Here is a 15220-nt window from a genome sequence, read left to right as displayed (position 1 = left end):
CTCATTTGAATGTGGCTCCTTCGCACTTTAGGGTAACTTAAAAGTTGTCTTAAAGGTATAGTGGGGAATACAAAAAAACCTTTGTTTACCTGGGACCTAACTAATATCTATAATTGTTGCTTATATGGTTCTTAGTTATTATTGTATGTACCTGGCTTTTACCTTATTAATACGAATTACTGAAGTTGTGAAGGCATTTAAAACCTTTCCTTACCGCATTTAAGCCCAGACGTCTTAGAATCTGCTGCCTCATTCTAGTGGAGTAAAAGTCTACCACCTCATCCCTAGTCCCTGTTTTCTGTTTCTTCTGGTGGTTGCTTCCATAATTTTTTTTTTTTTTTTTTTTTTGAGGAAGATTAGTCCTGAGCTAATATGCGTGCCCATCTTCCTCTACTTTATATGTGCGACGGCTACCACAGCATGGCTTGCCAAGCAGTGCATAGGCCCACCCCTGGGATCCGCACCGGCAAACCCCAGGCCGCCAAAGTGGAGCACGTGAACGTAACTGCTGCGCCACCAGGCCAGCCCTATTTCCATAATTCTAAGCAAGCTAATTTTACCACTTTCTTAATTATCAACTTTAGCTAGTATCAACTTTTTCACTTGAAAAAATAAGAACTTTAATGTATATTCTAAACCTAGTTTAGTTTTTCTTTTTGTTTATTGGTTAAGAACATAAAACAGGATCCTCAAACACAAAAGTATCTAGAAAAGATTAGTCCCCTCCCCCTTACTCTCCTGCTGTCTCAAACCCGCCTATGGAAGGATATCAGCAGTTTGGGATGTATCCATCCATGCCATCTATAAACAGACATGCATATAAATTGTTATGGGGATTTTAAAAAATGGGATCATTCTGTACAGTACAATTCCTTTTAAAACGTATAGGCCTTACCTGTATTTAAGCATTACGTTCCATAGTATGGATATACTAAAATATATTCAACCATTCACCTGTTGATATTCAGATTGCTTTTTCTCTTTTCCCCTTCAGACAATGCCATTTAAATATCATTAAATACCATGCTTTTCTTTAGGTACACTGGGTTCTCCGAAGAGTATGTATGTTTTAAGTTCTGGTGCGTACTGCCGGATGACTCAATGTCAGCAGTGTACAAAAGTGCTGGTTTTCTCTATCCTTGCCAGAAGTCAAGGGAATCATTGGCTTCAATTTTTGTAAATTTGGCAAAAGGCATCCTACCTTGTTTGCTGTCTTAATCTATGCTTCTGATGGCTAGTGGAATAAATTTTTGTCTACTTATCAATAGGTAAGGCTTTCCCAGTTTGTCATTTGCCCTTAGACTATGGTGTTTTTTGCCATGCAGACATTTTAAGTTTTTATATTGTCAAACCTATTTTTTTCTGTATTTGGCTTTTGTATTTTCAGTCTTAAGGATAACTCCATCCCCAAGCCATAAACATCTGCTAAATTTTGAAATTTTTCCCATTTAGTGCTATAATCCTTTAGTAAACTTTTTCTATGTGGTGTGAGGGTAGGATTCTTATTTCCAGATGGATGCTCATTTGTGCCAGATATCATTCTTGTCCAATTGCATTGAAACAGTAATACCCATCTATTGCTTCCTGATCTGCTTGTTTTTTCCTGAGATAATAGTTTATGTTAAGTTTATCTGGTAAGATGAGGTGACCACTATTTTTCAAATATTCGGGAACAATTTTGAACACACATAAACTTTAAAGTTATGTCCAAGTGCCGGCACCGTAGCCGAGTGGTTAAGTTCGCACGCTCCACTTTGGCAGCCCAGGGTTTCGCTGGTTTGGATCCCGGGTGCGGACATGGCACCACTCATCAGGCCATGCTGAGGCAGCGTCCCACATGCCACAACTGGAAGGACCTACAACTGACAATATACAACTATGTACCAGGGGGCTTTGGGGAGAAAAAGGAAAAATAAAATCTTTAAAAAGAAAAAAGTTATGTCCAGTTAGTGATAAGCTCCTTTGAGATTTTGACTTTGCATTATATATGTGTGTGTCTGTATATATGTGTGTGTATATACATAGTACATTGTCTACTAGTTCAAGATGGACTGACCTTATTGTCCCATCCAGAAACATTTTTCTCCAGGGCTTGCCGCATGCCCTTCAATACAAAGGTAGAATTTAATTATATAATTGCTGGACTTTTCTTGTCAAGTTTATTACCAGGTTTATGGTTTCTTGTCACTTGTGAATAGGATCTATTTCCTAATTGTATTTTTCTTATCCAGTTCACATCAGTTTTCTTACTTGATTTGTTTTTTTTGGAGTTTTCTAGGCCTTAAGTCCAAAAATGTTATTTTTTTCAATGTTCATGGTATTTATTAGAATCTCCAAAATAATCATTGATGATCAGTAGATACCTGTCTTGTTCCTGGATTGGACATCTCTTTACTTTTACCATTTAATATTTTTGCTGTTAGTCTTTAAGTGGGCTTTATATTTTAGATATTTTTCTCTTCCTGTTTAGAGTTAATAGGCAAGCTGTGGAATTGCATTTACTTTTTTAGCTTATGTCATTAGGGTTTTTCTCTTTGCTGTAATGTTCTACATTAGAGGTTTCCTAAAATGGAATGAATTCCTGCTCGTGGTATATAGATTTGATCTGCTAATATTTCATTTAGAAATTTTGCATCTCATTTGGGAAATTGGCTTGGTTTTTGTTGTTGCTACTGTTTTTCTGTCTTATTCTACCAGCTTTAAAGTGGATTAAAGAGGTTTTCATTTTCAAGTCTTATAATTTGAAATCCTTACTTTTTGATTTAAAACTAGCTAAATTAAAGTGTTAAGTCATTTGGCCTGGAGCTGCTTAAAATGGTAGTTTTCCATGGTCTTTTAGGGATTTTCCTCTCACTGTTAACAGAAAATCACCCACTCTACTTTTTTTTTTTTTTTTGGGAGGAAGATTAGCCCTGAGCTAACATCTGCTGCCAATCCTCCTCTTTTTGCTGAGGAAGACTGGCCCTGACCTAACATCCGTGCCCATCTTCCTCTGTTTTATATGTGGGACTCCTACCACAGCATGGCTTGCCAAGTGGTGTCATGTCCGCACCTGGGATCTGAACCGGCGAACCCCAGGCCACTGAAGCAGAACATGAGAACTTAACCGCTGTGGCACTGGGCATTCTACCCTTATTCTACATTTTAAAAATTATAGCTGTAGAGGTGCATGATATATATAATTAATCTCTTCTGTATTATAGTTATATCTTCTTTCTCATTCCTGATACTGAATACTTTTGTTTTCTAATTAGGCTTGGCCAGGGGCTCTTTTATTGGTGTTTTGGAAGAACCAGTTTTGGTGTTATCATTTCTACTACCTTTATTTTGTCATTTTAGCTTTTATGTTAATTCTCACCATCTATTTTTCTTTCGGTTATTTTCTAGTTTAAGTTAAATACTTAATGTATTTTAGTGATAAAACCCTTTATACCTTTTCTTCTGAGATAGCTTGTTTCTTTTTTCAAGATTTTATTTTTCCTTTTTCTCCCCAAAGTCCCCCAGTACATAGCTGCATATTTTTAGTTGTGGGTCCTTCTAGTTGTGGCGTGTAGGACGCTGCCTCAGCGTGGCCTGATGAGCGGTGTCATGTCCACGCCCAGAATCCGAACCAGCAAAACCCTGGGCCGCTGAAGTGGAGTGCAGGAATTTAACCACTTGGCCACTGGGCCAGCCCCATGAGATAGCTTGTTTCTGAAGTATTCCTTTTGTTCAATTTCTGGTTAAGTTACAATTTCTTTTGTGGTCCTTTTTGATCTGAAGATTATTTAACTAATTTTCTAAGTAGACAGTTCTGTTTTTAATTTTTTTGTCAGACATCTTAATGTTGGTGATTCTTAATTTCATTGGAGATATGTACAAAGCCTTTTTGAAATTGTTAGTGTTTTCTCTGTGGATAAAGTAAGTGACTTTTAATATTTCATGGACATGAGAAAGGATTGTATTTCCTTATAGGGGACAAAGTTCTAGTGATTTATGTAGGCAAACAAACTACAGGTGGACAGAGACAGTGTGTAGGGGGATTATATATACACACATGTGAGCACATGTATATGTAGTCCGTTTTTTTTTTCCAGAGCTATTTGAAAGTAAATTTCAGGGGTCAAGATAATGTCATCTTAAAATGCAGCTCCTAAGAATTAAGGTCATCTTCCTAAATAACCCCAATCTTTTTATCACGCTAAGAAAATTAACAAGTCCACATGTAATAATATGTAGCACATATTCAAATTTCCTCAATGGTTCCAAAAATGACTTACAAACTTTTTTCCCAATTCAGGATCCAATTAAGTTTATTTGTTTTTCCATATAGAATAGTTTCCTTGCTTTTTGTTTTTCAAGGCATGGACATGAATTGTCCAGGCCATTTGTCTTGTGAATGTCCCTCATTCTAGATTTCTTGTTTGTTTCTTCATAGTTAAGTTCAGGTTATGCATTTTGGCAAGAATACAGGTGATTTGTACAACTTATGCATCATATTAGAGTCACATATCAGATTGTTACACTACCGGCGATACCAAGTTTGATAACCTGGTCAAGGTGGTAACTACCAATACAGCTCTGCTGTAAAGGTGCTCTTTTGAGTTTTAGCATCCATTACTGATCCTTGGCTTTGAATTATTTATCTCACTGGTAGTTATCATCCCTTTCTATGTTATTTGGACATTCTCTAAAGAATAGCTCCCCACCCACACCTGCCCCTTTTTTACTCAGTTTTTTTTGTTTAATTCATTATTACGATCCATTAGTGTAGTGGCTCTCAAAGCGTCATCCCCAACCGCAACATCATCACCTGGGAACTTGTTAGAAATGCAAGTCGGCATCAGTGATTTGGAGAGGCACCTAGCAGTCTGTTTTAACCAGCCCTCCCCATGATTCTGATGCATGCTCAGATTGGACAACTACTGCACAGTCTACGCCCCAAATTTCGCCGGTGGACACCTGATAGGCAACTGCTTAAAAGGATGAGATTGATGTGAGATATTAGAAGACTTCTCAGATAAAATGGTAAAGTGAAAAAAAACAATAGGACCACTTTTGTGTAAAACAGAAAATGAAACAATGTTCTTCCAGGAGTTTGAAGTAGGAGAGGTGAACCTAACATCTTATTTTATGTCTTACCATCCATGCCTTTTGAATCTAAGTTTTACCAGGAGCTATTTTACTTTGATGATGGAGAGGGAGAAAGGGGAGCAATGTGTGATCAAGTACAACTCAACGAGGGGCCAGCCCGATGGCACAGTGGTTAAGTGTGCACATTCTGCTTCTGCGCCTGGGGTCCACTGGCCCGGAACCGGGGTGTGGACATGGCACCACTTGGCAAGCCATGCAATGATGGGCATCCCACATATAAAATAGAGGACGATGGGCACGGATGTTAGCTCAGGGTCAGTCTTCCTCAGCAAAAAGGAGGATTGGCAGCAGATGTTAGCCCAGGGCTAATCTTCCTCAAAAACAACAAAAAAGTACAACTCAGGGGAAACTAGCTATAGAAGGGAATGCTTGGCTCACTTGTTCAAAGAGGTTGGAGCTGCTGTGCTTGTGCCTCAAGGACAGAGTGTTCCTTACACCACCTAATGAAAAAGTACAAATCACTCGTGCATTTGTACGTCCTGCATTTTCTCCATTACCCGCTCACTGCACTGTCTAGCAAAGAAACCTCAACTGTAATCTGCGGGATCAACAAGCTGACACGTGGAGGCACCCTACTCTGTTGACTGCGAATCTTCTGACGGCTAAACTTCATGCTGGAAGGTTGGGGTTCAAGTGTCTGCACTGCCTCGTAGGGGACCGTGAGATTCTCTGAACTTAGCCCACTCATTTCTCTGCCAAACGAGGGGTCTGGACATTACGAGCTCAGATCAAAAATCTGCTTAACCCTCCAATGTTTCTCTTTCACACTCATTTTCCAAGGCCACGGATGGAAGGGGAGTGCCAAGACGGGTCAAAAAGGCGCGGTCCCCGAGCTCCCCTGTCGCAGCGCCAAGGCTGAATGACCATTTATGCCGGGGGTTTCCCTCCCAGCTGCCGCCGTCCCAACCGGTTGTAACACAGCACTCGACAGAGCTGACAAAGTTCTCTGACCTGTGTGTGTGAGAGTGAGGAAGATCGTCCCTGAGCTAACAACCGTGCCAATCTTCCTCTGTTTTGCCTATGGGACGCCACCACAGCGTGGTTTGGTGAGCAGTTTGTATGTCCCTGCCGGCATCTGACGCCTGCGATCTAAACCCGGGAACCCCGAGCGCCAAGTCAGGGCGCGCAAACTTAACCACTAAGCCACCAAGCCAGCCCCTTTAGAACCTTGTACTAGCGGTCTGCAATGACTTCAGCTGGGAGAAACGAAGGGACAGCAGGACCCACCGCAACCGGAAGACGAGGCGGAAGGGGTGGGGCCGTGGGGCGGAAGGGGTGGGGCGCGCTGCCACGGCTCCCCCGCCCCTCCGGGTATCAATTTAGAGGCGGGAAACGGGTCCGGTTCTGAGGCGGCGTTGGCTGGTCCTCCGCGGTGGCTCTTCGGCCGAGCCAGTATGGAGAAGCAATCCGAGGACCCCGCCGCCGCCGAGCCCGCGTCCTCCGGAGAGGAAGGCGGGGAAGGTGGGCCGCCGCAAGTCGCCGGCGCCCAGGCCGCTCGTCCCGAGGACCGCGTGAGCCTGTTGCTCAGGTTGTTACCCCTGGCCGCTAGGCCGGAGCCAAGTGGGCGTCGTGGCAAGAGCTCCGCCCTTTGCGGAGAGTGTCCAGGGTTCAAATTCAGTGTCAGTCGCTTAGTGGCTGTGTGACTGCATCATTCACTTAAGCATTTTAAGCCCCTTTCTTCATCTTGGTGGAGAAAAATGACACCCCCTCCAGCAGAGTTGCTATCGGGGTTAAATGAGATGCCCTGGGACAAACGTTTAGCATAGGGCCCTCGGGGCCCAGGGAGCGGTAAATCCCCCCCTCCTTTTCTTACCCCCTCATGCCCTGGGCTCCCACTTTGCAAGCGGTTTGTGGCGTGCATCCGAGCCCTGAGTCTCCGGGGAGAGGTTGCCGCGCCCCTTTCTTTTATACTTAACGACCCTTTCCAGTCCAGAAGCTTTGTTAACATTTTCCACCGAGAGGGCGATTTTTATACTTTTCCACTCAGCAGTTGCTGGGGGAAGATTTGATAAGAAGGAAGATCAATCGTCTAAACCAGTGGGCAACTAAAGCCCGTGCCAAATCGACCCTACTGCCTGCCTGTTTCTGTGTGGCCCCTCAAGCTAAGAATACTTTTTATGTTTTTAAATAGTTGGGGGAAAAAATCACAAAAGGAATATTTAATAACAGTTGAAAATTATATGAGATTCAAATTTCAGTGCCCTTAAGTAAAGCATTATTGGAACGCAACTACTGCAAGGACCGAGTTGAGTAGTTACCACAGAGACCCTATGACTCTCAAAGCCTAAAATATTTATTTTCTGGTCTTTTACAGAAAAAATTTGCAGACCTGTTCTAAATCATAATAAGGGGATTTTTTTCTTTTTTGATAAGCATTCTATTTTATTTAGCTTTACCACTGCTTTGAAAGGCCTTGGCTAATAATAAACCTCATAACTTCACTTTAAAAATTCCCTCCTACTTACAGTATAAAATACTAAAATATTAAACGTATAAGATCTCCTTTTTAATCTCAGTTAACAAGAAACTATTCTTTCAGTGTGTCTTATAAAATGCCAGCCTAAGAAACTGCTCTTTTCTTTTTCTTTTTGATTGGCACCTGAGCTAACATTTGTTGCCAGTCTTTTTTTTCTTCTTCTTTTTCTCTCCGAAGCCCCCAGTACATAGTTGTATATTGTAGTTCTAGGTCCTTCCGGTTGTGCTGTGTGGGAAGCCGCCTCAGCAGGGCTTGATGAGTGGTGCTGTGTCCATCCCCAGAATCCAAAGTGGTGAAACTCTTTGCCCTGGAAGCAGAGCACGTGAACTTAACCACTTGGCCGTGGGCTGGCCCCAGAAATTGCTCTTTTCATTTGGAATTTCAAAACATAAGGAACTTATGCCATGGAGCTTTAGAAATTTGTCTAATGTTTCTTAGCTGCTTAAACAGTTCTCAAAGTCACAAAGCGGCCAGTTTCTCAATTATGAAACTACCACCTAAATGTGAAACATGTTGTAAATACAACTTAATAACTAATTACCATTTTACCCATAGCTTTCCTACTTATTTTATTTATGATTCTGAGGTAAGTAGAATCATAGGACAACTAAGAAACTATATAGATTACCTGTCTATCCAAGGATTAGTATCTTTGTTATTTTTCTATATCTCCTGACATTGTTACAGTCTGTTGGTAATTTACCATTTTATTTCTTCTTTGTGTAGCAGCTCTCATTAAGCCCCTTTTCAGTGTGGCCCATTAAGAATAAATTCAAAAATCAAATTTTTAACTCTCCTTCACAAATGCTGTTTTCCTGCTGTATTCCATTGTGTCTTCCTCTGAGGCCTTACAGTTCTTTATGTCCATTTTAAATAAAATGAGGCCAAACTGAAAGACTTTAATGCTGATTTACTTATACTCATTTTGCTACATCAGCTTCAGAAAAAGATGAGTTGGTTTATCATACAGTAATGAGTAAAACCACAGTAAGTGTAGGACTTTCTCTTTTCCTTATCTGTTTTTAGGCTGAGAGCACAGACGAAACAACAACTCTTGGAATATAAATCAATGATTGATGCAAGTAAGTATTTTCATTTTCACATAAGGTTTTGTGAGTTTGATGGTGTACAGTACACTAGGGAAAATAAAATCAACTTTCCAAAAAATTATTTATTTAGGGAATGGGAGGGGCAGCATAAAAGTACTCTACCATATAAGAAGGCAAAAAGCAGTCTTGCCCCAGCTCTTAGGAACTAGTTAGGGATTCAGGAAATATTCATAAGACAACTAACAATGCAAGACAGTTAAGTTCTGTTGATCAGAGAATTGGGAAATCCCTGTGGGCTGAAGGAATCATAGATCCTGCTACTATTAAGAACTTGAAGATTAAATTAGTGGATCAGATGATTGTTAAGCAAGTAATCTGAGACCTATACTTTGAGGAACACTGGATTATAGGAACGAGAGGCAGAAGGGAGATCAGCTTAAAGATATGAGTGACAATTTTCTGTTTTAAACACACAAAAAATTTAAATTTATCTTTTAAAATTATTAATTCAAAAGTCTCAGGGACCAAGAGAGTAGTGAAATGATGGGTTTAGCCTTCTTAAAGTAATAACCACTTATTGCCACCTGATTGATAAGCCCTTGGGTCACAAGGATAGATGTTGCTGAATCTTTCTTTCTCTGTAGCTTAAAGAATAAAAGCAAATAATACAAGAGTTGTGGAAAAACCAAGGGACATCATAGATGTCTTCATCATTTCACCTGAATCCGTGTTTGAATTTAGGTAACTTTTGGACTCTGCTCAAGCTCTTTTTTAAGGCCATAGATCTGAAGACAGTTCTGGTGTGTTTTCCATACAATCTTCTGGGTTTCTAAAGTAATTTTATGCAAAAAAATAAGTAAATGAATAAAATGGGTCCCCTAGCCTCTTTCCTGCTTACTATAACTAGTAAATTATGGATCTGGGATATGAATCAGGCCTTCTTGCCTCCAAAGCCATGACCCTTCTACTATATCAATAATGCTTAGCTCAAGGATGACCAGTAGGTCACTGTCCTTTCCCTGGAGGAGCTAATGGTCTCCTTGTTTCCAAAGCCCATGAGATGAGCCCTACCTCAGAGATGAGAGGTAGGACATGGCCAATGCTTTTCCTGGCATGAGAACCCTCCTAATAAAAAAGGATAATCTATCTTCTTAGAGGACGAGGTATAGGGGAAAAGCAATTCAAAATTTGGACCATTGAGGAATTATCTCCATAGGTATTCCTGCCTTCATTCAACTCATTTTTAAGTGATATGTCCCTGCCACCATGCTAGGCATGGAGATATGGTCTTGCACAAGACAGACTTTGCCCTCTTGGAGCTTAAATTCTGTGTAGCAAAATAGGTAAGCAAAGAAACATGCAAGATAATTATGAAATGTGGTAAATGTGATGCAGGAGATAATGGTATGATAAGGGGTGGGGCTGCTTTAGATAAAGTAATCAGAGATGGCTTCTCTGAGAAGACATTAAAGCTAAAATCCAAGTGAGAAGAAAGAGTCATCCTTCTCATTAAAGCTAAAATCCAAGTGAGAAGAAAGAGTCATCCTTCTCTTATGTTTCTTGTTTTCCTTGTATAGATTATTGTATTTTTAAGGAATTGTGACATCTGAAAACTTTAGTAGATTTAACAGTCCACACTATAGAATTTCTACAACTAAAGGAAAGGACAGATTTAAAGCAAGCCACAAAAAGTTAGGTTGTAGCCTCTTTAGACTGCATTGTGCTCACCACCAATCGTCTAATTTTTATCCATCACCATATATATGTGCCCCTTTACCCCTTTTACTCATCCCAACCCCCTACCCCTTTGGTAACCACTAAACTGTTCTCTTTATGTGTTTATCTTCCACATATGAATGAAATCATACAGTGTTTGTCTTTCTCTGTCTGACTTATTTCACTTAACATAATACCCTTAAGGTCCATCCATGTTTTTGCAAATAGGATGGTTTTGTCTTTTTTATGGCTGAGTAGTATTCCTATTGTGTTGCTGTTAATTTCTCCCTCTAGGTCTGTTAATAGTTGCTTTATATACTTCAGTGCTCTTGTGTTAGGTGCATATATATTCATAACTGTTATGTCCTCCTGGTGGAATGTCCCTTTTATCATGATATAGTGCCCCCTTTGTCTCTCATTGCCTTTTTTATCTTGAGATCTGCCTTGTCTGATATAAGTATGGTAATACCTGCTTTCTTTTGCTTGCCATTTACTTGAATTATTGTCTTCCATCCTTTCACTCTGAGCCTATGTTTGTCTTTAGAGCTGAGATGTTTCCTGGAGGCAGCATATTGTTGGATCTTGTCTTTTAATCCATTGAGCCATTCTGTGTCTGTGATTGTAGAATTCAGTCAATTTACACTTAGAGTGATTATTGATATATGAGGGTTTAATACTACCATTTTATCTGTTGTTTTCCAGTTGTTCTCTATTTCCTTTGTTTCTCTTCCTTTGTATTTTGGACTGCCATTTCAGTCTGATGGTTTTCCATGATGATTTTCTCAGTTTTCTCTTTATTTATGATTTGTGTCTCTGCTCTGATTTTTTGTTTACTGGTTACCATGAGGTTTGTATAAAAGATCTCATAAATGAGATAGTGCATTTTCTGATAGCGTCTTATCTTTGTTAGCCTAAGCAGGTTCCATCCCTCTCTACTTCCCCATCTAAGTTATTGTTGTCACAAATATTCTGTTTTGTGTTGGGAGTTTGTGATTAAAATGGAGTGTTTAGAGTTATTTTTGATGCTTTCCCTTTATCTTTTATGACATAATTAATTGTTTGCTAACTTACTCCAATGGAGAGCTGCAGTTTTCTCATTTTGTCTATCTTTGTATCTCCTTGCTCAAGGCTTTGTAATCTTTTGCCTTTTGTTTCAGGTATGAGGGCATTCTTGATCATTTCTTGTAAGGGAGGTCTAGTGGCAATGAACTCCCTAAGTGTTTGATTATCTGGGAAAGTTTTTATTTCTCCATTGTATCTTCAGAATAGTTTTGCTAGGGGCCGGCCCAGTGGCACAGTGGTTAAGTGCACATGTTCTGCTTTGGCAGCCCAGGGTTCACCAGTTCGGATCCCAGGTGCGGACATGGAACCGTTTGGCAAATCATGCTGTGGTAGGTGTCCCACATATAAAGTAGAGGAAGATGGGCATGGATGTTAGCTCAGGGCCAGTCTTCCTCAGCAAAAAGAGGAGTATTAGCAGCAGATGTGAGCTCAGGGCTAATCTTCCTCAAAAAAAAAAAAATAGTTTTGCTAGATAGAGTATTCTTAGCAGTTTGGAAAAATACTTCCAATAAACTTGAAAAGTTTTGTCTTTCAGAGTTGTGAATATATCATTCCAATCTCTCCTATCTTTTGGGTTTCGACTGAGAAATCTGCTGAAAGCCTGATAGGGGTTCCTTTCTAGGTTATTTTTTTCTGCCTTGCTGTCCTTAATATTTTTTCTGTCGTTGACTTTTGCCAGTTCTAATGGTATATGCCTTGGAGAAGGTCTTTTAGCATTGATGTAATTAGGAGTTCTATAGGCTTCATACACTTGTGACTCCATTTCTTTCCCCAGGTTTGGGAACTTCTCAGCTATTATTTCTTTGAATAATAATCTCTGCTCCTTTCTCCCTCTGGAATACCTATAATCCTTATGTTGCTTTTCCTAATTGAGTCAGATATTTCTCGAAAACTTTCTTCATTTTTTTGGTCTTTGTTCTTTTTCCCCCTCCACCTGAAGCATTTCTCTATTTCTTCCTCTAAATTACTCATTCTGTCCTCCATAATGTCAGCTCTATTTTTTAAGCTTTCTAGATTATTTTATCTCATTCATTGTGTTCTTCATCTCCAGAATGTTTTTTTTTACAGTTTCAATCTGTTTTGTGAAGAATTCCTTGTGCTCATTAATTTTATTACTGAGTTCATTGAAATGTCTTTCTGAATTTTATTGTAGCTTGTTGAGTTTCTTTGTGACAGCTGTTTTGAATTCTCTGTCATTTAGCTAGTAAATTTCTGTGACTTCAGGATTGATTTTTGGAGACTAGTCATTTTCCTTCTGCTATGGAGTGTTAATGTAGTTCTTCATGGTGTTTAATGAAGTGATCCTTTGCCAGCGCATAGTGGTAGTATCAGGTTGCAGATTCGACCTGCCACCACTGAGAATGGGGCAGGATCTGTGTTTTCTGAACCAGCTGCATCTGCTGGAAGTTGTGCCGATAGGGTTCATCTTCATTTGCTTGCTGGGTCTCACATGTATGCACAGACACTCTGGTTAGGATTCACAGCCTTGCTGGGACCAGCCAAGGTGGTGCGGTAGGCAGGTGTGCAGGAGGGACACTTTCTTTCATGCACACACAGGCCCACTCTGCACTCATGGGTGGTTCACCTCGGCTGCTACACTTGGTGGGACAGCCATGCAGTAGCTGTTCTGTGCCAGTATGGAGCAGTCCTATGCACCAGGTTGCCACTCTGAACGCAAAAGTGTTCATGTGCAGGCCTGCCTGCTCCCTGCCTCCTCTTAGAGTCACACACCAGCTGCTGTGTGAGGACCTGTGATGTAGATTGCTGCTGCTGGGGATCAGGAGGGGATCCGCTCACCTCCTTCCACTGTTTCCCCAGATCTAGTACCCCTACCTTCAGATATATGGCTGCATGGATCTCTCGGACGTCCTACTGTGCTTTGTAGGGAATCCTCTGTTGGTTAGTGAATGTCCGTTTGGTTGTTCCTTAGTGGGGGCAAAAACTAACAGCTCACCCCATCATGATGCTGACGAATATTTCATGTTTTTGAATGCAATTGTACATGATATTTAAAATTTTTAATTTCTTATTGTTTGTTGCTAATATATAAACTTACAGTTGATTTTTTTTGACATTGATCTTGTTCATTTTTAATCCCTTTTATTTTCTGTCATTCTAAAACTGTTCTGTACGATTTGGTAGCCACTAGCTCCACATGATTGTTGAACACTTAAATGTGGTTTGTCCTCGTTGAGAAAGGCTGTAAACAGAAAATATGCATGGAAGAAAAGATTGTGAAGTATTTTATTAGTAATCTAAAACTGATTACATGTTAAAATGATAATGTTTTTGATCTATAGGGTTAAATAAGCTATATTCAAATTATTTTCACTCATTACTTTTGTAATGTGGAAACTAGAAATTGAAAATTACGTATTTGGTTTGCATTTGTGGCTTACATTATATTTCTGTTGGACAGTGCTATTCTAAAATGTTACTAACTTCAAAAAATTATTTATTTGTAGATGAAGAAAAAACTCCAGAACAAATGATGCAAGAAAAGCAAATTGAAGCGTATGTCATACTTTTAAATTTTATTTGAGGTTTTTGCTAAGACTTAGTAATATTTTCTGTCTTAGAATATTGTCTTCCTTTTTCCTTTCCTTTATTTTTTCAAGTAATTTGTCATGCATGTATTGAGAAGTTGTTGTCATGGGGTGTAGACTTAAATGTGCTTATGTGAGTGGTCACATTGCCACTTTTGGCATCCCCCTTAAGAAGATACTTAGAAAAGCATCTCAGGAGGCACCAGTTTATCAAATTTGTAAATGCATTGGTGTGGTCAGCTGTAGAATATTTTTATTAAGATAGAGGCATTTTACTTTTTTCAAGGGTTACTTTATACATTTACTTCAATAGTGACTTTTCTGATATTGCTGAAATTCTTTTGTTCATGCTTCTTTGATAGTAAAATTGAAGACCAGGAAGCTGAAATTGAAGAGGTGAAAATTGCTGTGGAAATGAAAAAGCTTGCATTAGACAGGTAACTATTACATTTTATGTATAAGTATTGAATGTAAAATGAGTAGAGCAGGAGGTGGAAGGAATGTTTTAATTAGTCAAAATGAATTAATCAAGTGAAATGATGATTAGATAATGGCCACACAAATTTTGAGCCCTGAGAGAAAAGCTACATAATTCATTAATATCTTCATTTGAAGAAGTTACATAAGATAGGGTCAATAAGGAACTGTCAGTCAAGACAACAGGAGGGTGAGGTTAAATCCCATTCAGTGTTTGAAAGGATTAGTTGGATTTATTTATTTCATTAAATGTTGATCGAGTTAAAGAATTGTCAGTGAGTTTAAATATATTTTTAAATATAGGTTTTGCATTTGTATTTTAAAATTCATTCAACAAATATTTGAGTGCTTACTATGTCCTAAGCTTTGTGCTAGGTGCTGGTATATAGCTGTTAATAAGATAAACATGGTCTCTTGTAGACTTGTGATCTGAATTAATAATCTCAACTAAATGAAAGACTCTTAAAATTACTTCTTTGTATCTCCGGCCTTACCAGATGATTTTCTTCATACATTTAATTGAAAAGTAGTTAAAACCCCTTTCTTTAATTGCTTCTAGCAGTGAACTTTTTTTCCTTTTCCTCATCTCATATGCTGGCTCATTATATACAACATATTTTTTAACTAAGATGACTTGAGAGCTATTAAGATATCTCCTCTCAATGAATCAAATTTTTGTGTGTGTGACAGAAGAGAAGAAATGACTCTAATATTGCTGAGTTGATTGCCTTTTTATTATTACTTATTTATTAGCTATTTGA

General features: G+C 39.2%; 1 protein-coding gene and 1 long non-coding RNA gene across 2 annotated transcripts in view; one reads left to right on the top strand and one right to left on the bottom strand.

The window, feature by feature from the left end:
- Window positions 1-6369: 6369 nt before the first annotated feature.
- CENPH (centromere protein H) overlaps window positions 6370-15220 on the top strand; it is a 15969-nt gene continuing 7118 nt past the window's right edge. Inside the window, exons 1-4 of the mRNA XM_001489869.7 lie at window positions 6370-6661; window positions 8636-8691; window positions 13902-13950; window positions 14345-14419. Coding sequence (XP_001489919.3) covers window positions 6528-6661; window positions 8636-8691; window positions 13902-13950; window positions 14345-14419 — 314 coding nt within the window. The 5' untranslated portion in view covers window positions 6370-6527. The remainder of the gene's footprint in view (window positions 6662-8635; window positions 8692-13901; window positions 13951-14344; window positions 14420-15220) is intronic.
- LOC111769704 (uncharacterized) overlaps window positions 13436-15220 on the bottom strand; it is a 14298-nt gene continuing 12513 nt past the window's right edge. Inside the window, exon 3 of the long non-coding RNA XR_011430513.1 lies at window positions 13436-13636. This is a non-coding gene — a long non-coding RNA (uncharacterized lncRNA). The remainder of the gene's footprint in view (window positions 13637-15220) is intronic.

Source organism: Equus caballus, chromosome 21 (assembly GCF_041296265.1).
Source record: "Equus caballus isolate H_3958 breed thoroughbred chromosome 21, TB-T2T, whole genome shotgun sequence".
NCBI classification, from domain to species: Eukaryota; Metazoa; Chordata; class Mammalia; order Perissodactyla; family Equidae; genus Equus; species Equus caballus.
The sequence above is the reverse complement of the archived record's forward strand: the minus strand, read 5'-3'. Positions and strand labels throughout refer to the sequence as shown.